Genomic DNA, 23,750 nt, shown 5'->3' with positions numbered 1-23,750 from the left:
CCATGGATATCATTAGCTGATCATTTGGAAATTGGGGCCACATACACACACACACACACACACACGCACACACGCACGCACGCACACACACACACACACACACACACACACACACACACACACACACCACAAATACATACATACAAACACACACAAACACACACAAATACATACATACAAGCACACACACACACAAATATATACATACAAACACACACACACAAAAATACATACAAACACAAACACATATACACACAAGCACACACACATACAAACACACACATACACACATATGCATATAAACACACACACACACACACACACACACACACACACACACACACACACACACACACACACACACACCACACAAATACATACATGCAAGCACACACAAATACATACATACATACAAACACACATATATACACACAAACACACACACATACATACACACACAAATACATACATACAAGCACACACACACAAATATATACATACAAACACACAGACATACAAAAATACATACAAACACACACATATATACACACACACATACAAACACACACGTACACATACATATGCATATAAACACACACACACACACACACACACACACACCACACACATACATACATACAAACACACAAATACATACAAACAAACACACACACATACATACACACACATATACATATAAACACACACAATATGCATACACGCATACATTCAAACACACACAAATACAAACATACAAACACACATAAACACAAACACACATATATACATACAAACACACACACACACATATTTACAAACACACACATACACACATATACAGAAAACACACAATATGCATGCATACACACACACACACACACACACACGGAAGATAAGAATGCCCAGAGAGAAAGAAAGCAGGTGAGGATAAACGACTTCTCAATACCTGGTATGGTCGGCAGACAACGCAACCCAGAACGCTTCGGGAGAGGTAGGTGGGGAGGAATAGTGGTGGTGTCTAAAATGTGGGAGTGGGAGAAGTGGTGTAGTGCAATGTAGGGGGTGCGGTGTCGTGCCAGAGGAAAACGGGATTGCGAGTCAGTAACGTTCTTCGTTGTGCGTCCACAGAAGACAGGATAGAGGGGTGGATAGAGAGAGAAGAGTAGATGCATAAGGAGAAAGGACCCCAACTGAGCCATGTAAAGGTCTGTATGTGTAGCGTACACCTCCGTGGGACGCTCCGCCTGAGCATTCCCACTTCGTGATATGGCACGTTCTCTCCAGCTTATTTATATGCCGGGGCTCGTGGCAACGTGTGCTCCCCACTTGTCCATCTGGCTGTGCAGGGGTTGCGGCACGTTGACAGCATGGCAGGGTGTCTCCAAGGACATCAGTCACCTCGGATCAGGTTCTCGAAGAAGAAGAGACTCTCAAAGAAGAAGCACACTCTGGATGGCAATCGCACACAAATATTGTTCTGAAGAAGAGAGAGAGGCAGAGAGACTCTAACGGCTCTGTGCTACCCCTTTTATAAGCCCTGGGTGAAGGGTGGGGTGATGACCGGAAAACGATGCACTGTGAGTCAAATCCTGCTCCTCTATTGGGCCACAGCGGCTCTAGACATGCCCTGCCAGGATCCGGGACCGGAAAATGGCTCAGATGCCTACCGGCTTCGGCACGGCTCAGAGCTCCTGTCTCAACATGGGGGTATGCTCCCCGAGCCGGCACCCCGGCCCTGAACGTGCACTGTGCAGTTTGAATGTCGGATGGCAGCAGAGTTTCTCTGCCACCCACGAGCACCTTCACAAGCCAAAATGTCCACCCGGGACCCAAACCTACTCCCAGATCGACCTACTTGCGACCCCTCCTCATTGTCCCTGGTCTTGTCATGGTCTGATGACTGGATGAGGGCTGTATCCATTCCAGACGCTCACCCGGGACGTTCCCGGTGAGATGCGGTCGAGCCATGAGCATCTGCCACGTGGTCGAGCATTGTGCGGCACCGAGGACAATCCGACACGGTGCAGTGGTCCTCAAAAGAGAGTGGCGAATTGTAACGATACTGTGGTACGAGGAGTTGCGGGAGGAATTTGTGGTGAAAGTGGTGAGATTTGGTGAGCGAGGTGCGGAGTAAGGTAAGGTTCCGGTTAGGAATTGGCACGCAGATTTGAATGAAATAATGGTGTGCAATTCCCGTGTGCGGGTTGTTTAGTGTGCAGCGGGCATGTGGATGATCCGAGTCACAGGAGGCATCGTGGTGTGCTTATATACAATTGCCGATTGAATGGTGTGTGTGCTTGCATGCTTGTTATGTACTATGGCTAAAGGGACAGGGTTAGAATAGGGATCAGAGTATGAATCAGAAATATTCATTCGACGTAACTACGAGACCCACGCAATGCACTTCGTCCCGTTAACCCACGAGACATGAGGGGAGAACTTACTACACGAATACTAATGAAATAACTGTCTGGGGATCACTGTATATTGAGTGCCATTGCCGTCGAGGCGTGCAGTTTTGCAGAACCGCAGCAATATATGTTTAACCGATAAAATTAATAAAGAATTTACCTCATTAAAATAATTAATTAATTATTATTACCTCAAATGCGATGAGAACTTGTTTACATGAAAACCAACCAAACATAAATAAAAGGTGACTATGGAGTCTAAAGACATTCTCACAGACCTGATCAAACAATTAGCCAGATATCCTGTTTAACATGATGGAAAACTTTCTCAGCACATTCCACAAAATCATCCTTTACCGAACAAATTCCTGCAAATATAAGTAGCCGAGATGAAAAGACATTGTAACCCATTTTTATTGGTACATTGCTACCTGGAAAGGTGAACAAGACAACAGGGAAACTGAAATCATCAACTTTATGATAAACACTTGAACTTAAACCATTCTATCCAACTCTAACCAACATATCCAGATATGCAGCAACTGTACAATCATTACCAATTCTGTTTGCAGTCAAGCTATCTGGATAAATCTTGTGAAGCTGCCTATCAAAAAAATTATAGTCAACCACACTACACTGGCGAACCCTTATGTGTTGGATGTGACTCCCAGGGTCTTCCAGAACCGGAACAATATGGATGAGGAACAGGGTGTATGGCACAGCACAGTTGAGAAATGGAGTCTTCCGTCTGCAGTTCACACTCTTGCACTGCAACATGCTCCCCTGATGATGATGAAGATGATGATGATGATGATTTTCATTTCCTCAGATGTTGCTTCGGCTGTACGTCTGCTTGCCGCGATGAGGGCCGCCAAAAGGAGATTTTTCGAAGTTATTTTCCACTCTGCACTTGCTGCTGTCAGCCACGCTATACCTCGATCTCCCAGTTGGTGACGCAAACCTGGTGAAGCAACTTGGAAAAAGGATCAACAGGATCACCTCTCAATCTCATATGAAGTGTCTCTCAGACTCTTGCAGCATGTAGGTGATACTACCCTGGGCAGACTAATTATGTAGTTATAACCCCTGAAGTTAAGCCCTCATCGTCTCACCATTTCAAACATATTGATTTCATTTTGTTTAAAATTTTAACTGTTTATTGCAGCCATCTCCAAAATCTAATGAGATCAACCCAGCAGTAAAAAAAAAAACACAAGAAGAAATTATTTGCCATTAGCAAGCAAGGCCAGACAGCTTCACGTCCAGAGTGATTCGATGCTTTCCGTATGCACGATTATAGTGTAGTTGTTTGAGTTGTAGACTGTGACGATGATGATGCGTAAGACTTACGGCTCATCGCCGATGCCTTGATTTAATATTTTAGCGTCTGTGCGGTGTGCAGCGCAGCATTGCGCTAGTGCCAGAAGTCTGTGCTGGAGTTCATTCAGCGACTGTACATGGTTGAGGTCATTGGCTGAATATAAGGAACAAGCTAGCTTGTCTTGCTGAGCTCCAAGAACGTGCTGAGTGCTTTCCCCATGTGGAGACAAAGCTTCAGGCTCTGCAAAGAAAATGGGTTTTGGGAGATTTCTTGATTTTTCAAGGCCATTGATCCCTAAGTAGAGGAGCGATGGTTCCTTTTGCCATTACAGGTGTTTTCATACAGACACTCTTATAGTTGTTAACAGCTGGTACAGCTGAACCTTTGGGTTTTTTTTAATTAAGGTAAATTTTCTAACAAGTGATTCATTTACAAATAGGGCTGATAGGATGGCCTGGAGGCCGAGAGGTGGTTTGAATCCCAGCTCAGCTATAAATTGTCATCCCGGTGTTTCACAGAGAAGGTGATCCATCAATGTGTGTGCCATCCCTTGGATGGATGTTAAACAGGCGTCCCGTCTGCCAGCATTAGTTGGTGGACGTTAAGGATCTCATGGTGTGCTTCTCGACTAGTAAGCAAGCTTTCACCGGCACCATGAACAAATTCCAAATTCCTGCCCTAACCTCCAGAGAGTATTGCATCAGCGGCACAATCACACCTTCAGCCAATGATGCCACCCGCAGCCTTGTGCTGCACATGGAAGAAGAAGATTTATAAATACAACTGTGATGATTTGGAAACTGTGTTGGTGACTATGGTGACTCTTTGCTGCAAACCTTAAAGGACTTGGTCAGTGAACTCCATAGCTCTACCATGAAAGAAAACCAACTGTACCTCGACATTTTGTGAAAGGCACAGTTTTAATTGTTTGCGAATCTTCCGTTTTATTTGTCAGCTTGTCGAATAGCCGATACAGTCTGAAAGGTGTGTCCCGGAGGTGCCACTTGGGGAAAACATTCACTCAGCATGTCTGGAGGCAGTGAGAGCAATGAGAATTCCGATATGGATTTTGTTTTCATTTGTTGATAGAGATGTTGAAGAGTTCTATCAATTATGAGGTCCTTTATCTTGTAGGGTTCGAAGAAGTTATTGGCACCCTGCACCGCTGCACCCATATATGATTGGGCCAGAGGCTTCAGATGAGAAGGATTTGTCTCGCGCATGCCTGTGGCCTTTAAGAATTGCGGAGCAAAAAATTACTGCTAGTTTTTCACCATTGTTCATGCGGTGTTTGGAATGTTTGTCAGTTTGTGCCTCCTATAGCTCGGTTACGGTGGTTGAGCTTTGTCAGTAGTTCTACATCGTCGTCGTTCGAAAGCAGCACATGGCTGCGGTTAACATCAGTTCATGCCAGGGGTGCGGCAGCACTGCTGATGCCCCCTGTAGGTTAGAGCAGGAATTTGTAACTTGTTCAGGGTGCTGACAATACCTCGCCGACTCTTTGGGAAGGACGCCATGGGATCTCTAACGGACAACAACTAATGCTGGCAGAATTGGACACCCAGTTTAACATCCACCCCAGGGACGACGCACAAATTGATGCATCGCCCTGCCTGCCAAGCATAAGGATGGGATGACAGTTTATAGCTAGGCCCGAGATTATTTTTACAGTGGGAAATCGTTTTGAACTATTGGCCAATAGTGAATGCGTTTGATCATCCAGTCACTCCGAAAAGGAGAAACACTTGATATGTGATTTTGTTTTTTTCATTCTTACGCAGCTCAAAAACTATTTTTTTAAAAACCTAATAATATATGGCATTTATTATCATTACAGTGGTAATTGTTTAGAGTCAGATTTATGTTAACTAATAAAAGGGGGATGTTAGCTTGCGATAGTCTACTTGCCTCTGAGCTGTCTGCTTCTGAGTTTGATTGCCTGCGGAGTCGGATCGAACTATAAATTCTGCAAGGGTAGGTGGGGTGAGGATGGGAGTGAGGGTGCATTAGGCTGGCTTTCCAATCTGTAATCATGCGACTGTGAAAGATTCCTTCAGATATTTTGCAATATTAAGCTTCCAGTCGGATATCCATGGCCATATAGTTACGGAAGTAGATTTAAAAGGAAGTGTAATTTGAATGTGAAGCAGGTTTGGTGTGCCAAACAGACTGTTCCTTATAAATTTGGTACTTGCTGAGAGCATTTCTTTAATATCAATAGTGTCAGGAGGACACTTTGGCGCACGCAGAATGGTCTTTTCCTGTGCTTGATGGACAGTGTGTCCGCAGTGTCATTGTGTATGTGATGAGTTCCTTTGCTTGGTCGAAGGATCGGCTTGCTAATTAAGGGCTGCGAAGATGGCGCAGCAGTAAAATCAGTTTGTTTCGATCCCAGGAGCCCACAGTTCGATTTCAGGCCTGTCCCGGCCCGTCTCCTGCCACGACGGATTGACTGCCCACCTTGCGAATCGGTGAGCTTGGCAGTGACACCGCCTTGAAATCGCATAGCAATTCCCAAAATGGGTTCTTGTTTGTTTTTGATACTTGCACTCGATGTCTCCGTCGTTTGGTCCTGCCTTGAGACCGGAGAATTGGAGTTTGTGTGAGAGTTTGACGGTTTCTTGGTACCACATTGTCTGTGTCTGTATTGCATGAGCGACCTGTAAGTGACATTTCATTGCACGGGACATTGTGCACGATCCGAGCGAGCTTGCGGGAGTTTTTAACAATGCCTTCTATTAATTGGCATCTGGGATAGACTTTTTGTACCTTTTGTAACTTACGTACAAGGGCCTGGCCTATATTAATTAGTGCAAGTAACCAAATATGATATTTGTACACACGTACTTCATCTTTTTTGTCCTAAATCTAAACGCCGATAAGCTAATTAATACATTAACCACAGCAGTGTACCTTTGGATACTTTCACTTCAACTAAATTGAAATAACATATTTCAATTTGAGTGAGATGAGAATCAATACCGTAAAGAGTCATCCTCATATCGTTTCCAAGAAAGTGGAAAATTATTACCTCCGCCACCGAAGGTGAAGGAGGTTATGTTTTCACCCCTTTCTGTCTGTTTGTCTGTTTGTGTACAGGATATCTCAAAAAGTTGTAGACTGATCCGGATGAGATTTGGTAGGTAGGTTGGGTGTGTGACAAGGACTAACTCATTAAATTTTGCTAAAGATCCGGATCCGTATCCGACTACTATAATTTTTAAGTGATTCTTCACCATTGAGAAATAGGGCTAAAAATGATATATAGCACGATATCTCAAAAGGTTGTGGACGGATTAGGATGAAACTTGGGGACAGGTTGGGTGTGTCGCAAGGATGAATTGATTCGATTTTTGTGAAGATCACAATCCGGATCTGGATAGGATAATTATTTAATTTTTTAATTGATTCTTCACCATTGAGAGATTGGGCCGAAAAAGAATATATAGTCCTGTATAGCATGATATTTCAAAAATGTTTGATGTTGGTGTTATCATTCGCTATATCGCAATGATGTTTGTTTGAATAACAATGTCCCAAATCAAAATGTTTTCAGACAAAATTTTCCAAATTGTGGAAAATAAATAAATGCACCAATTGGGTTTATGTCTGAATTGATTTAATTCATCATAGGTTCAAGACTTGTTTCATTTCTTGGGTATATTATTATTGTTATTATTATTATTATTATTACAATTATTATTACTTGTGCAGGCCCGTAGGTGAGTGCCAGTATGTGCAGCCCTCTCTCGCCCCCCCTCTCTCGCCCCTCTCTCTCGCCCCTCTCTCTCACCCCTCTCTCTCGCCCCTCTCTCTCTCGCCCCCCCTCTCTCGCCCCTCTCCCCCCTCTCTTGCCCCCTCTCTGTCCCCCCTCTCTTGTCCCCCTCTTTCCCCCAAGTCACGCCTTTCCTCTCTCCCCCTCCTCTCTCGCCCCGCTGTCTCGCCCCCACACTCATCCCCCCTCTCCCGTCCCCCTCTCTCACAGATATTGGTCGACAGATAAATGGCCGTAACTTGGGAACCGCTCGTCCGATTAATATCAAACCTCGAAAAGGCACATCCGCGGGTCCCCAGCAATATTCCTGGCAAGTTTCAATCAGATCAGACCGTCAATCGTGCAAAATAATAATAATAATAATAATAAATAAACATTAATTGTGGCATCATTCGTGACGTCATAGCACCGTGTCTTGTCATTGGTCGACAGATAAATGGCCGTAACTTGGGAACCGCTTATCTGATTAATATCAAACCTCGAAAAGGCACATCCGCGGGTCCCCAGCAATATTCCTGGCAAGTTTCCATCAGATCGGACCGTCAATCGTGCAAAAAAAAAACAAAAAAAAAACATTAATTGTGACGTCATAGCACCGTGTCTTGTCATTGGTCGACAGATAAATGGCTGTAACTTGGGAACCGCTCGTCCGATTGATATCAAACCTCGAAAAGGCACATCCGCGGGTCCCCGGCAATATTCCTGGCAAATTTCAATGAGATCGGACTGGCGGTCGTCGAGAAACGGCGGTCGCAGACAAACAGACAAACAGACAGACAGATACACACACGCACAGAGATTGCTGGAATTATAGATAGATTATGAAGAAGAAGCACAATACTGTATCCATTCATTTTGTATGCAGTCTGCAGCTGCTGATTGCATTATTTCTGGGAGTTCTCCTGATCCATTTCCCCCTGTAGGTCAGAGCAGGAATTTGTGATTTACTCACAGTCCCTGCAATATCGCCTACTCTTCGTAAAGGATACCATGGGATCTAAAGTCCACCAAATAATGCTGGCAGATGGGTCCACCCATCAAACGGATGGCACACACATTGATGCCTCACCCTACCTGCGAGACACCAGGATGACACAAAGGTTTGTCCATTTGGAACAAAATTTCCTCTATAGATATCTGAGAGCAAGTCGCATTTATGCTTAGTTTACATCAGATCCATCCAGATTAAAGGTTAAAGTCAAATGGCGGTTTGAAAAAAAACAAAAGCGTTTTCTTGTCATTGCTCAATTTTGCCAATGCGGAATCTCAAAGACCGCTCGGCTTTCCAAGATGTTCCTTGCATCATAATAGTGTACCTGCACTGAAGTTGTGCACCTGATATTTGTTTCATGTCCTTGACCTACTTTTGGGCATTGTGACGTAATTGACAAAAAACACATTTTTGATCACAAGTTGAATAATTTTCCCCCAATTTTCATAATGTTGAAGTTTTATGGATAGACTCGAAATAGGGACACATTTTCTTAATTTATACTCTATCCCTAAATGTTGAAGGTCAAGGTCATAATATGGCGGTCCAAAAAGAATATGCTATTGTTTATAACTATTGTTTCTTGGACCGAGTATACCGTGGCGTTTTTGGACCATCTTTGCAGCATGCTGGTGGTAGGTTGATTTTTTTTTTGTATGTAATTATAGTTTTTGTTTATACACATAGTGTGAAAGCATTTGCCAAGAGCCTCAGGCAGCACTTAACCATGAGCAGCAGGCCACAACACTGCTCGCTGAACAAGGGCTCAAATTGCGTCGTCACGATGAAAGTGACACTTGAATTAGCAGGATCGGGAGAAAACTCTCACTGACACCCTGCAGGTGAGACCCTGCAATGTTTCCTCACTCAATTTCTGTGTCATTAAGCCAGGTAGATGCACCACCTCCCCCACCCCCCCCCCAACCTCAACATTTCCTCTCCACCTGAACATCCAACCATTCTCTTTGCTAAAATGAAAATCTAAACTAAACTCATTAACAGCAATTGTTGTTGGATCCTGGAAAATTGCAAGAAACCCCCACCCCCCTCTCCCCACAACTTGTACAGCTGGTAAAGATCTCAGATGCACATGTACTAACGCCATTGTTCCGTAAATTATAATTGAGAAATTCTGCATTTCATCAACGGTTACTAAAGTATTTGATTGAGGGAAGTGGGGATCAAAACATCGACATGAACATGTTTGGCAACTTAAATTACACAATGGTTTGGCATAATGTGATCTGACTCTCCTCGAAGAAGAAGGTTACTTCAACCACTTTTACTCCAAACTATCCTGTTACTCTCACCGACCAACAACCAGGAAGTGTCTCTTATTCACCCCCTGATCCCCCCCCCCTTCCCGAGGAGGAGAATTGTTGTGCTTGGTCGGATAAATCATGAAAGCCACCAGATTGAAACTATTTCACTCTTTCAGGATTGTCAGCCTGGTAAAAGTGGTTCGAGCTGATTTTTGTTTGAGCAAATTGTCGTAAAAGTGGCTGTTAGGGTTCGCATTATCAGGTGAGGGTTACATTTGAGGTTACAGTTAGTGTTAGGGTAAGGAGACAAAGTAGTTATCATTGAGGAAACATAGTCCACATATATATATATATATATATATATATATATATATATATATATATATATATATATATATATATATATATATATATATATATATATATATATATATATATATATATATATATATATATAAAACTCTCATCATGTATATATGTATGTATGTTTCCAAAATACAGCTAAAACGGTGCACGATAGTGCAAAAATTTTAGTGCCACCTCACTCACCATTCTCCTGCAGTGTGCAGTATCAAGTTTCGTTCAAATCGGGGAATGAAAAAATTTATTTAAAAATCAATTCCCGATTCAGTCAAGTACTCTTCGGGAGAATTTGATCAATGCAAACAACCTCAGCGGTATAGTTCACTGGAGCTTTTTATTTTTTCTTGAAAATGATTTTTTTCATCAACCGCTGTCACAACGGGAACCCAACGGGTTCATGGGTCATTATATATATATATATATATATATATATATATATATATATATATATATATATATATATATATATATATATATATATATATATATATATGAACTAAAAGCACGGTCCATGAGGCAGTGAAGCCATGAAGCCGCCCAGGAAGCCGTGAAGCCGTCCATCAGTCCGTGAAGACCATTCGCTTATTAATCACATCCTGGTTGAACTTTAGCTGCAGACAACACAGACATCTATAAATTACATACAATTGGAAAGTTCCTTTCACAGTGAAGCTGAGACTATATGTCTATTAATTATGTACTATTTGAATGTCAGTTGCACCCTGACTACACACACACACACACACACACACACACACACACACACACACACACACACACACACACACACACACACACACACACACACACACACACACACACACACACACACACACCTATTAATTATGTACTATTGTAATATACATTTCACCGCTTTGGATTGCTGAGACCCCTTCAACCGCTGTTGACACTTTAAAAGACACCCAAGGCCCTGAAGACCCCGAAAGAACCAAAAGACCCTGAGGACCCAAAATACCTCAAAGCATCTGATGTGCATCAGGTAGGCTGGTGGTTCGATTCATACCCTGGCCAGTCATGTCAAATACTTGTAAAAATATTATGTGCTGTTTCCTCATTTGATACTCAGCATCTAGAGGATAGAGAATGGATACAACTCTGCCACAGTCTGTGGAGAAAAAAGTGATGTCTTAGAGCTCACCAACCTACCGCCGGTGGGAGAATGGCAGTATTTTGGAATCTGCCTCCTGCCTTGAGATACCAATGGTGCAGAAGGGCTTGTTATCGACCGCCTCAAGAAGAGAAAGGTAGGAAGCAGGAGCACCAGCCCAGAGTGTGGAGCAATACTCCAATGAGATTAGTATGAAAGCCTTGCAAACTGTGATGAGTTTGTTTCAGCTCAGGAATGCCTTAGCTCGACGGAGAATATCGAGACGGTTCTGGCAGACCGTGAGGCCAAGAAGTTCCAGGGATTGCACTCCTTTGAGTGAGTGTGCATGATTTGTGAGGCTTTTCCATGAACCTTAGGTCCTTTGAAGAAAAAAGCCAAACCAGTATCTAATCATGGCAACTTGGGATGTGCACAACATGCTGTCTGTGTGCAACGTAACATATATGCTGCAATTAAATATAACCAATAAATCCCATAACACTGACTTAATAATCCTATATTCAAGCCTGAGTGTCATGCCACAGAAGCTGTCAGTGACATTACTTTTGGTATTTTCCTCATAGCTGTACGAGGACGTTTCTAGTGTCACAAACCACAATGTGTAAGTTACTGCGCACATAAAGGTTGCCGTGTAAAAATGTATGACTTACGACTTGACAGCAGGTTTTCTTTCTTCCTTTTACAGAGACAATGAAAACGTGGCAAATTATTTGAAGTCTGTAGATCACGTCTTGCATAAGGTATGTCCACTTTCCTCTGACGCTTATGGATGGCAGCTGTGGAGGTAAAGTAATGTGTGATGTAAAACCAAATGATCGAATAATGAATTTCTGAACATTCTTTTAACTCTTAGTGGTCGTGTTTTGTATGGTGGGCAAATTCTTAACATGTTACTTTATTTTAGTGTGTGTGTGTGTGTGTGTGTGTGTGTGTGTGTGTGTGTGTGTGTGTGTGTGTGTGTGTGTGTGTGTGTGTGTGTGTGTGTTTCAAAAATAATTCACACTTTAGCTTGAAATGGCCTTTTATCTCTTTTTGGATTGATTATTTTCAAGCGCTCCTGGATATAGGGAACGTTGCATTTTTGACGTGTAATTTAGACAACTACTACGATTGCGACTACAACCACTACTCGAACTCTGGCCAATTGCATGAAACCTTTTTTTAATAACCCCCAATTATTCGCAATTTTTTGAGTCAGCCTGAGAACGTTTTTATCCCAAGTTTTTTTTCACGAACTCGTTGACGAGGACTGACATTCAACTGGAGGTGATTTTGTCAGGAATTTGTAATTTGTTCAGGGTGTCAGTGATAACTCGCCTTCTCTGCGTAAAAAAATAACAAAACACCAAGGGATCTTTGACGACCACCAGCTTATGCTAATATATAGGACAACCGACTTAAAGTCCATCTGAGGGACGGCACACTTTGTGAAGCAGTTTAGAGTCAGGTCGGGAATAAAACCCAAACTTGACAGCCTAAAGGTAATTGTGGCACCTCTCTAACATCCTGTTATATTTGATGTGTAATTTATAAAATATTTTTTAAAAAGTTTTTGTGTTTCCCAAGTTTATACTAGTTTTGATTCAGAAGTAGGAGTAATTGTTTTTTTTTTTAATGGCAAATGAAGTGATCGTGGCCGATCACCTTGGTGTCTCGTTCTGGTCTCCATTTCGACTCTTTTTTTTTTTTTCTTCGAGAGGGTTTATAAAATTATTGCACATTCAGTCTTCATAGTCCCTCATGAAACCACTTGGTTGAGTGAGTCAGTCCATCTATCCAGACCATAGGTGCTGCCTAAGCAGTCTCCTGGGCTATTGGGCATAATCCTGGACGGGTCACCACTCCGACACAGGATACCAGCAAGCTGGCACTCATTTTGCTGACCTCAGAAGGATGACAGGCAGAGTCAACCCCACCTGGTATTCATTCAACAGCCAAGTGGGATTTGAATTCAGGATCCTCAAATACCAAATCCACCACCCTAACCATGGAGCCAACACCAGGCATATCTGGTTGAGTCTTTGCCATTAATTTAGATAATTTTTTTGGGGGGGGGTGCAGGGGGGCAGGCAGGGGGGGGTGTTGGTGATTGTGGTTTGCTTTGTTTTTTTCTTTATATTGTTGAATTCCAACAATATAGAAGTCTATTCTTCCTTGTGTATAAAATAAACATGATGCATCAAATAAGAACATTTAAAATCCATAACAACTGTTTGATGGATGCCGTTTGACGAGCCAGTTGGTTTGTTAAAAGTTTAATGTGTTCTCTCCAAACCACAACTGGTGTGCCCTCTCCACTCTGCAGTCCTTATCACCATGCAAAGTGTGTGTGTGTGTGTGTGTGTGTGTGTGTGTGTGTGTGTGTGTGTGTGTGTGTGTGTGTGTGTGTGTGTGTGTGTGTGTGTGTGTGTGTGTGTGTGTGTGTGTGTGTGTGTGTGTGTGTGTTGGCTTCATGTTCCATGCAGTGTTCCTCAGTCACAGCATTGCATATGGCTTTAATGTTGTGAGCAATGTTAACATTTGACTTTTTATTTTGAAATGTAATTATCCATGCCATTGCCAACAAAACACACGATGCGAGTTCAGTACAGATCAGGTCTTCACACGAGGCCTCCCCTGAGGCCTTCTGACCCTTTGGTTTGTTGATGCTTAAAGAAATTCCTCAACATAGTTTGAATAACTATTTGAAATAGCTTTACAGGCTTTGTGGCTTTTTCTCTCTTGATAGTGAAAGGAAGCATTTGAATTCGCCGGTGATACTTGTTGAGCCGTATTTTTGGGATAATTTAATGCATTTAGAAATTCCCATCGCAACACAATGTCTGCTGGCTGCTCTTCTCTCTACATTTGCTTCCCTTTTCTGAGGGAATAACCTTGCTTGTGTTGATCCACTATGTGCCACTTAGCACGAGTTAGCCCTCGCGAGGCCCAGACACCGCTCGGAGCAAATTAATTTAGCCACGACGGAGGACAGCTGTCTTCTGCTGTAGCTTGGGGGAGCTTTAAATGGCGGGCATATTTGCCCAGGGATCTCGTTATGGCACTGTTTAATAATGATCGTACATCTGTGCTTGCGGCCCATGCGGTTACACATTTCTGTGACACTCGGTAGTCCCCGTGTGGTGCCTGGTTAGGATACTCGTTCAGAACCGCTCTCCTTTTGCCACGTCCTTTGTATCCCACCGATTAGTGGTTTATCAGACAATCCATTTTCAGAGAGAGAAAAAAAAAAACAGACTCATGACAGTTCAAGATTCAGTGCTTCAGCCACGAATGATGGGCTGTATGATACCAGTTTAGGACCTTGGTATGAAACCAAATGCTAATTTCATACCTTGGTGTCTTTAAGCAGAATAAATTTCATTGCTCACAATGGCAGGACAAATTGAGGTAGTGATGGTTGAGTTTATGGAAGTGATTTTATGAGAGGGAGATTGTATTACAACTTTGCAAGTTTGGAGCAATCTAAAATTATTGCCACCACTCCCATTGAATCTTATGGCGAACATGCCTGATGTACAGTTACTGCTGACATGCCTCGTGTACAATTAATGCCGCCACACCTCACCTCTGGGTACTGCAGCTATTTCCCTTGTACAGTTATTACTGCTATGCCCATTGTACAGTTACTGTCGACATTCCTAGTGTACAGTTATTGCTGCCACTCCCCACGTACGGTTTCTGCCGTCAGAGTCTGTACGCATTTCATTTTTAATAGATATTTTAGGTACCCTGTTTGGATGAAAAATATTTCTTAGATGTGCATAGTCGGAGTTAGTGGCCAAAATGACACATTAATTTCCGAAATTACAATGCACTAGACCACTAATAGCATGAATGATCGAGCACAGAATGCATGAAATCACAATGCACTAGACCACCTCTCGCAAGAACAAGGAGAAAAAGACATAAAATGTCATGGTCCCCATGGTTTTAGTAATTTTGCTCTTTGGAGTTAAAGGGCTAGCCCATACTTACAACATTTATGTGTATGCGCAATTGACTTGAGTGGTCATGTGACATACAAGAACATTTGTGACATGTGACATTTGCCAAGTTTGAACAAAATCGGACCATGCATGTTTGAGAAATGGTTGGGGACACTATTAAATGACAAAATGGCCACCAGTCGGTCATCTTGGATCTTATCTTGGAAAAACAATGACGTGCACATATATGTCATCATTCTTTATCTGTGTGCCAAGTTTGAATAACATCGGTAGACACATGTCCGAGAAACAGTTGAGGATGAGTTCAACATCGGGTTGTTTTTTATAACTAAAATGGCTGCCAGTCGGCCATCTTTGATCGCATCACAAAACAAAATGATGTGCATATGTGTACCATCATGTTTTCTTTATGCCAAGTACGAATATAATCTGTCCATACATGTCAGAGATATGATTGTGAATGCACGCACGCACGCACACACGCATGGACACGAAAATCGAGACCAAATGCGTAAGCCCCAATTTCAGACTATATCCAACAGGGGCTAATAATCTAGCACAGTATGCACCAAATCACAATGCATGCACTAAACCACCCCGAGTATGAATGTTCAAGCACAGAATGCACCAAATTAATCACTGGATCACATTTCAGCCACAGAGTTGATAATAATAATAGTTGCCTGGTTCTTGGGGGTCCATTGTAGGCCTGTGCTGCTCTGCCACTCGGGGAGCGCATTTAATATATGGGCACACATGACCTGAGTTAATCACTGATGAAGATCACTCTGTAGCTGAAAAATTTAAACTTTATAAACCTTTGATTTTTTAAATCTTTTTTTTGGACAAAACGTCGAGTGATTTATTTTGCTTTTGCATTTTCCACTGTGGTGCTCAGTTGTTTTTGTTAGTACAATCCATAACCAACTATTCCACCCCCAACAGCATGATCCGCGTCCAACAGGATGGTGCAGGGGCAGTACACTCACCAATGAGCTGTCTAGTTTGGGTTTGTTTTTCGACTCGACTATAAACTGTTTGATTGGCGGTTCGTCGGCAGGTATGTCACAAAGTAAGGGTGTTTCGTCACAAAGTGTGTCCCCCCCCCCTTTAAATGGGCGTTAAGACAGGTGTCCCATCTGCTAGCATTACATTACCTGGTGAACATTAAAGACCCCACGGTATTTTTCACGAAGAGTATGTGAGGTATTGCCGGCACCCTCAACAAATTCTAAATTCCTGCACAAATCGACTCCAGTCGAACACCGGGTTCATGAAAGTCTTGAAACACAGACTTTCCTTGACGGATAATTAATGTGGGTTCACATATTTTTAATAGTACTTGTAGTCGTCGTTTTAGTTAACCGGTCCAACTGTTCCATTTCTGGGAAACTTTTTCGTGTGATTTCCACCCTCTATCTGCACGATGACTTCATCCTTTATACATGAAGCGAGTGACAATTGTGGTAATATAGTACTTGCGTAAACTTAAAGCTTCTCGAAACATTTCCCCTCTGGCATTCGCTATGTGTGTCTTTTTACAGCTCACTGAGCCAGGCAGGATAAAATACCCGGACTTGCACTGTTTTTTGACTGTCAACGTGGGATCGAACATCATGATGAAACTCTCTTTTTGATACAATGGATACCGTGTCTGTGCTTCCTTGGCTGCTTTAGCAGTTCAGCTGAGATTTATTATTAACTAACCAATATCACCCATCACTTTGCTGACAGCAATATTGATGGGGGTGGGGGGAGAGAGAGGGAAAAAGAGGGAGAGAGAAAGAGAAAGAGAGAGAGAGAGAGAGAGAGAGAGAGAGATAGAGATAGAGATAGAGATAGAGATAGAGATAGAGATAGAGATAGAGATAGAGATAGAGATAGAGATAGAGATAGAGAGATAGAGATAGAGATAGAGATAGAGATAGAGATAGAGATAGAGATAGAGGTGCCCTGGATTTGCGTTTGGTAGTGGGAATTGAAGGGAAAGGGGGGGGGGTGGTCCTGTCTGCCAGCACTAGTACAGGATTGAACGAAATTGGGTACGTTAAACCAGCACGTTCAAACAGGGTAGCAAAACCACTTGTCATTTTCAAAGACCACATACCATTTCAAAAGAGATTATAACATTGGCTTCCCTTGAGGTATGTGACTCAAATGGCAGCTGCCACCCTGTTTACCCACTCTGGAACTGGATCTCTCCGAGGGGGTCACACACCGCCCAGAGACACCCTGAGTGCCAGAGAATGCGCAAACCATACAAATGAACACCCCTTCAGCATCCGGACCCGATGCCAAGCCTAACTCCGCAGTTCAAACCATGAAACCCTGCTCAGGCCAAGAGACCCTTGAGCCAATGACATCCGAGCTGTAATGATTATAAGCACCCGCAGATGCCAGTGTTTTGTGCCATTATTTAATTTCAGCTTGCATTTTACAACCAAAATGTGATCAGCCCCAGAATCTCTCAAACTGAACCAAATCCAAAAATTCAAATCACGGAATTGAACCCAGCAGCAGTCCCAAACGCCAAAAAAGTGCCCGTCCACCCAAGCCACAAAATACTGTTGTGTTTTGAGTACACAGGCTCAAAACACAACACAACCACCTGTGGGAACTTTTCACAACCACCCATTGTTTATCACTTCATGAAAGTTGGAAAAGGGGTAAGAGAGGGAGGAAAGACCGGGAGGAGTGGGGGAGCAAGGACAAACAGAGATGGGCGGAAGGGATGGATGGGGGGGGGAAAGGATGCATGGAGGGAAGGAATGAAGGGAGACAGGGAGGGAATGGATGGATGGATGGATGGATGGGATGGAAATTGGATTCACAAGTTTCACAGTTGTTCATGAACACACGATACTCCAATTTCACAGAGTGAACATGAGGTGTAAAGAATGAATGATGAATGAAGGGTTTCCACCTGCGGTTCCTTCATCTGCCATTACATTCCCTGCAGAATCTGCAACGAGCTTGGGTTTTAGAAACAACTCTCCCTTCATCTAATAAATCAATGTCATTTTTTGTCTGTCTGTCTATCTTTCTGTGTGTCTGTGCATGTATCTGTGTAACACCAATCACGTCAAAACTACTGGGACAAATGCCACCAAAAATCTGCACACGGACCAAGTTCGACCTGCTGTTGACCACATGCGACTTTTTTTTTTTAAAACCGTTAATAATGATGATATTGCTAAATTATATTCTAAATTATATTGTGCCTGTTTGTGGGTGTGATCTGGTCCAACTGTTCCACCCTCCCTGCCGCTCCGGCCCAGCCACTGTCCCCAACCCCACACCGGCGCTTCTCCTCCCTCCCTCAGCCCTCATCCCACTGGCTCTCCTGCCACCCTCTCCCCAGGCTCTCCAATTATTCTCCTACCCCTGCAACCCTTCAACTCTCCTGCACATCTTGTGCTGTAGCCAAGTTTAAATGTAAAATGTATATTATGTTCCACGCATGTTTTGCCTCATGCATATTTATGCTCAGCCCATGTGTTGCATCATCTCCGCTGCAGTGGGGGGGGGGGGTGGGGGGGCACACTCTTCCCCGGTCTGGTGGGGCATGTGCATGTATCTTCAAAGGGCACGGTTTTTTACCGATGCAATTGTACTATTTTAAATTAAAGAAAAGGTGATTTGAAACTCTGCAAGGGTGGGTTAAACTACCTGGAGCATTCTTATTAAAGAATCAGGACACGTTGGCCATTCAAGGAGACTTCCACCCCGCTCCCCCCTGTCAATTTTTCTTCTGAAAAATGCCAGGTACCCCTGCTAGTAACCCCGAAAGTACTACACCATTGGGTGCATCTTCAAGCATTTCCCAGTGCTTGCTCAGCATGACCGCTCTGAGGTGAAGGTTGCATTTTAAACTTTTGTCAGATTTCGCTAAGAGAATGGAACACGCGTTTATTTATATATGTACATCATTTACATTATCACCTAACGTTGTCTTGAATGGCAATTTGTAATTTTATTTTAAAAAACGACAATGGCTGTGATTTAAAAAAAAATAGGACCACCGGTCCTGAAGCTCACCTGGATCAGGAGCAACAGTCCCTCAAACCCTCCGCAGACCTTCTTTGACCCTGGATTTTTTTAATGTTGTGAACAAACTTTAGTAAATCACTAGTGATGAAGGTTGTGATCAAGTTTCATTCATATTGTGTGTGTGGTTTGGAGAAGGAAGCAAATACCTATTTTGGGGGTGAACCCCCCCCCCCCACCCCACAGACTCCCTTTAATGAGTACAGATTTTGATTCAGCCAATACACTTTGGTACATGATGGGTGATGAAGGTTGTGGTCAAGTTTCATTGAAATTGTGGGTAGAGTTTCAAAGAAGAGAGCAAATACCTATTTTGTAGGGGTCAACCCCCCCCACCACCATCACCACCATAGACCCCCTCAATGAGGGCAGATTTTGATGCAGTTGATGCACTTTGGTACATCAAGGGTGATGAAGGTTGTGGTCAAGTTTCACCAAAATTGAGTGTGTAGTTTCAGAGAAGAGGGCAAAGACCTATTTTTTGGGGGGGGTCAACTGTCCCCCTCCACTGTAGACCCCCTTAATGAACACAGATTTTGATGCAGTCGATACACTTTGATACATCATGGGTGATGAAGGTTGTGGTCAAGTTTCACCAAAATTGAGTGTGTAGTTTCAGAGAAGAGGGCAAAGACCTATTTTTTGGGGGGGGGGCGGTCAACTCTCCCCCCCCCACCGTAAACCCCCTTAATGAACACAAATTTTGATGCAGTTGATACATTTTGGTCAAGTTTCATCAAAATTGTGTGGGTAGTTTTGAAGAAGAGAGCAAACACCTATTTTGGGTGGTCAACCCCCCCTCCCCTTAATAGACCCCTGAATGAGTGAAGATTTTGATGTAGTCGATACACTTTGACACATTAGGGGTGATGATGGTTGTGGTCAAGTTTCATCGAAACTGTGTGGGTAGTCATGAAGAGAGCAAATACCTATTTTTTGTGGGGGGGGGGGGTTGGGGGGCTCACCCCACCTGTAAACCTCTATAATGAGCTCAGATTTTGACGTGGTAAATACACCTTTGTTGGGTTTGGCATCAGATATGAAGCTTGTGTCCAAGTTTCATCAAAATTGCATGTTTGGTTCAAGCAATAATGACTGAAGTGTTTACTCATAGACTCATAGACTGAAATAGACTCACTAACTCACTGACTGACTGACTCACTCACCTAGAGGCACTGCTCGATCGCAGAAGCTCACTTGACCAAAGTCCAGGTGAGCTAAAAAGTAATTTACACCACCATCTACTGTCCGCCATAACTTACAAACATCAATTCGGTTCATCCATCGATCCATCATATATATATATATATATATATATATATATATATATATATATATATATATATATATATATATATATATATATATATATATATATATATATATATATATATATATATATATATATATATATATATATATATATATATATATATATATCTCTCTCTCTCTCTCTCTCTCTTTCTCTTTCTCTTTCTCTTTCTCTTTCTCTTTCTCTTTCTCTTTCTTTTTCTCTTTTTCTTTCTCTTTCTCTTTCTCTTTCTCTTTCTCTTTCTCTTTCTCTTTCTCTTTCTCTTTCTCTTTCTCTTTCTCTTTCTCTTTCTCTTTCTCTTTCTCTTTCTCTTTCTCTTTCTCTTTCTCGTACTTTCTCTTTCTCGTACTTTCTCTTTCTCGTACTTTCTCTTTCTCGTACTTTCTCTTTCTCGTACTTTCTCTTTCTCGTACTTTCTCTTTCTCGTACTTTCTCTTTCTCGTACTTTCTCTCTCTCGTACTTTCTCTCTCTCGTACTTTCTCTCTCTCGTACTTTCTCTCTCTCGTACTTTCTCTTTCTCTTTCTCGTACTTTCTCTTTCTCTTTCTCGTACTTTCTCTTTCTCTTTCTCGTACTTTCTCTTTCTCTTTCTCGTACTTTCTCTTTCTCTTTCTCGTACTTTCTCTTTCTCTTTCTCGTACTTTCTCTTTCTCTTTCTCGTACTTTCTCTTTCTCTTTCTCGTACTTTCTCTTTCTCTTTCTCGTACTTTCTCTTTCTCTTTCTCGTACTTTCTCTTTCTCGTACTTTCTCTTTCTCGTACTTTCTCTTTCTCGTACTTTCTCTCGTACTTTCTCTCTCTCGTACTTTCTCTCTCTCGTACTTTCTCTCTCTTTCTCTCGTACTTTCTCTCGTACTTTCTCTCTCTTTCTCTCGTACTTTCTCTCTCTCTCTCTCTCGTACTTTCTCTCTCTCTCTCTCGTACTTTCTCTCTCTCTCTCTCGTACTTTCTCTCTCTCTCTCGTACTTTCTCTCGTACTTTCTCTCTCTCGTACTTTCTCTCTCTCTCTCTTTCTCTCGTACTTTCTCTCTCTTTCTCTCTCTTTCTCTCTCTCGTACTTTCTCTCTCTTTCTCTCTCTTTCTCTCTCTCGTACTTTCTCTCTCTTTCTCTCTCTTTCTCTCTCTCGTACTTTCTCTCTCTTTCTCTCTCTTTCTCTCTCTCGTACTTTCTCTCTCTTTCTCTCTCTTTCTCTCTCTCGTACTTTCTCTCTCTTTCTCTCTCTTTCTCTCTCTCTCGTACTTTTACCTTGTATCACCATGGCTTGCAAGCGAACATCCAAGCAGCTTATAGAGAGCTCGCCAAGTGGCTTAAGTACTTAAGCAAGCACTCAACTGAAACAGTTGATAAGGAACGGCAGGTTTGACAAGCGATTAGTGATCAGTCATATTAAGTTAAAGTCCAGGTGAGCTAAAAAGGCTCAAGTTAAAGATATCATCGAGTTTATCGCATGTGCAGAAATGAAATAAAAGCATGAACACTAGCATCTCAGGGCGTTTATAAGCTTTGTGATGTGTCCATCAATTTGTAGATATGAAGATGAGGCATTCGAGGATATGAGTGAGGAAAGTGAAAACAAAATTTGTTTTTGAGTGCTTCATCATGAAGGAAACATTATGGCCTGTTCCAAATCGAGGCATTGTTGAGCAGGCCCCCCCCAAAATGGCAAATTGAGACCCCAGCGAGGGAGAGCTTACAAAAGGTGGTGACCAAGAATGAAGTCTTGAGAAACGATGATTAATTATGACCGTTAATTATCTTCAAAAGGGGTGTTTAAAATGACCAAAACAACCAATTCTCATTCACACACTCCCTTGGAGTTCCCTTAGTATGCACGCAAAGTTTTAGGCCATTAGGTTTCATGGTTTTGGAGTTATGGAGGAGACACACTGGCATATATTATTATAGAATAGCTGCAGACATTATCTTTTTTTGGAAAAAGATTGTTTATAATTTGTAAAACAATTGCACAAGTCCACCTGGAGAAAGACATAATACGTGCTCACGTATGTACGTGCGGTATATAGATATTGTGCTTTGGTATGTACCCCACACTATACCTGTTGAGGCCCCACTAGGGGGCCTCATTGCAGCTGGTTGGTGATTTCAAGACAAGCATTTCGTTCTCATACCTTGGATAGACATGCAAACCAAGGACTTCACCAAAAGAGAAGTACGGGTACATGCATTCAAATTGATCAACATCACAATCCAAAGACATTGATTGTGGGGCTGTTTGCCAGGTCGACCAGGAGGCCATTGTCCTCACCGAATCAGAGGAAACACCTCGGGTCACTTGGCCACTCTAGTGAGCTTGCTGCAGAAGGAATGGTCATTGTGAATGATGGATTGGTTGTGAACTGTTGAGTGACCTTGCATTTGTACTTAAACTCCCATCACACGAACCAATGTAGTGTAAAAAGAGCATCATCGGCATCACAAGCCTTGTACTTCCCTCAAACATCAGACACAGGTGTAGTTGCACCACACAAGCTTGGAAATCAATTTTAGCCTTTCTTTTCCCCCTTCCTGTTGAACTGTGCAAGTGTTGGGTTTGAGTTCTTTTTCACAGTGAATTTCCGTTAATGAGCAGCAATTTACTTTTCTTCCTTTACGCGCTGCTCCTCCACCAAGAGAGCCGCAGCCCGGGGTTTATCGAGCGTGGCCATTTTACAGATCACGTGACACCCCCCTTCCCTGGCCGTCCCTTTGCTGGTCCACCGTGAGCTTTAAACCTCACTCCGATTGGTCGTTGAAATGATCAGTGATGAAAAATTCTTCGCTGTTCCTTTTTAAAAAAACAAAAAAAAAATTGCAACTGAAGATTTTTTTGATTTTTTTTTTCAATTGATTAAAATTTTGCATTTATTCTTTCTATGATCAATTGAATACCCTGTTGCGTGTGGAAGACTTCACCATACATGTGTGTTCTCGAAAGATCTTTGCTGTGACATCGGTTCCATTTGGTATCCCGTTGGCTGGTGTTCAAGCCAGGGTATCGTTGCATCGTGGCTTTGCTCCGTCTGTATAAAATCCAGAGCTCAGGGATTTATCTTGGCTTTGTGCAAACTCTTAATTGAGGAGGAAAAAAAAAAAGAAAAAGAAAAAATAAGAAACATGTCCACCGGAGAACGCGTGACATCGGAGCGGAGAATCTTCTTATTTATGAATGCAGTCCTTCATTGGGGTCAG

The 23,750-nt window shown here is 42.5% G+C and overlaps 1 protein-coding gene and 1 long non-coding RNA gene across 6 annotated transcripts in view; one reads left to right on the top strand and one right to left on the bottom strand.

The window, feature by feature from the left end:
* The window catches only part of LOC147015367 (uncharacterized), a 53,246-nt gene that overhangs the window by 16,276 nt on the left and 13,220 nt on the right, over window positions 1–23,750 (top strand). For 2 of the 5 annotated variants that reach the window (XR_015050303.1, XR_015050305.1), the window contains exons 3-7: window positions 3,241–3,452; window positions 6,128–6,203; window positions 8,431–8,607; window positions 9,186–9,340; window positions 11,938–11,992. Coding sequence is in view for 1 of the 5 variants with exons in the window: in XM_085850042.1 (XP_085706168.1) it covers window positions 3,424–3,452; window positions 11,938–11,992 (84 nt within the window). In the remaining 4 variants the exon portion in view is untranslated. Of the gene's footprint in view, window positions 1–3,240; window positions 3,453–6,127; window positions 6,204–8,430; window positions 8,608–9,185; window positions 9,341–11,937; window positions 11,993–23,750 lie in introns of those variants that run through there. The other 3 variants (XR_015050304.1, XR_015050306.1, XM_085850042.1) reach the window with 3 other exon arrangements.
* LOC147015368 (uncharacterized) lies at window positions 3,250–12,008 on the bottom strand. Its single transcript, XR_015050307.1, has 3 exons — window positions 11,903–12,008; window positions 3,762–3,972; window positions 3,250–3,384 (listed from the first exon to the last, which is right to left on the bottom strand). It is a non-coding gene; the product is annotated as an uncharacterized LOC147015368 (long non-coding RNA).

The sequence above is a fragment of the Eptatretus burgeri genome, chromosome 12 (genome assembly GCF_056783735.1).
Source record: "Eptatretus burgeri isolate ZD-2024b chromosome 12, Ebu_testis_v1, whole genome shotgun sequence".
NCBI lineage: Eukaryota > Metazoa > Chordata > Myxini > Myxiniformes > Myxinidae > Eptatretus > Eptatretus burgeri.
This window is presented reverse-complemented; position numbering and strand designations above follow the sequence as displayed.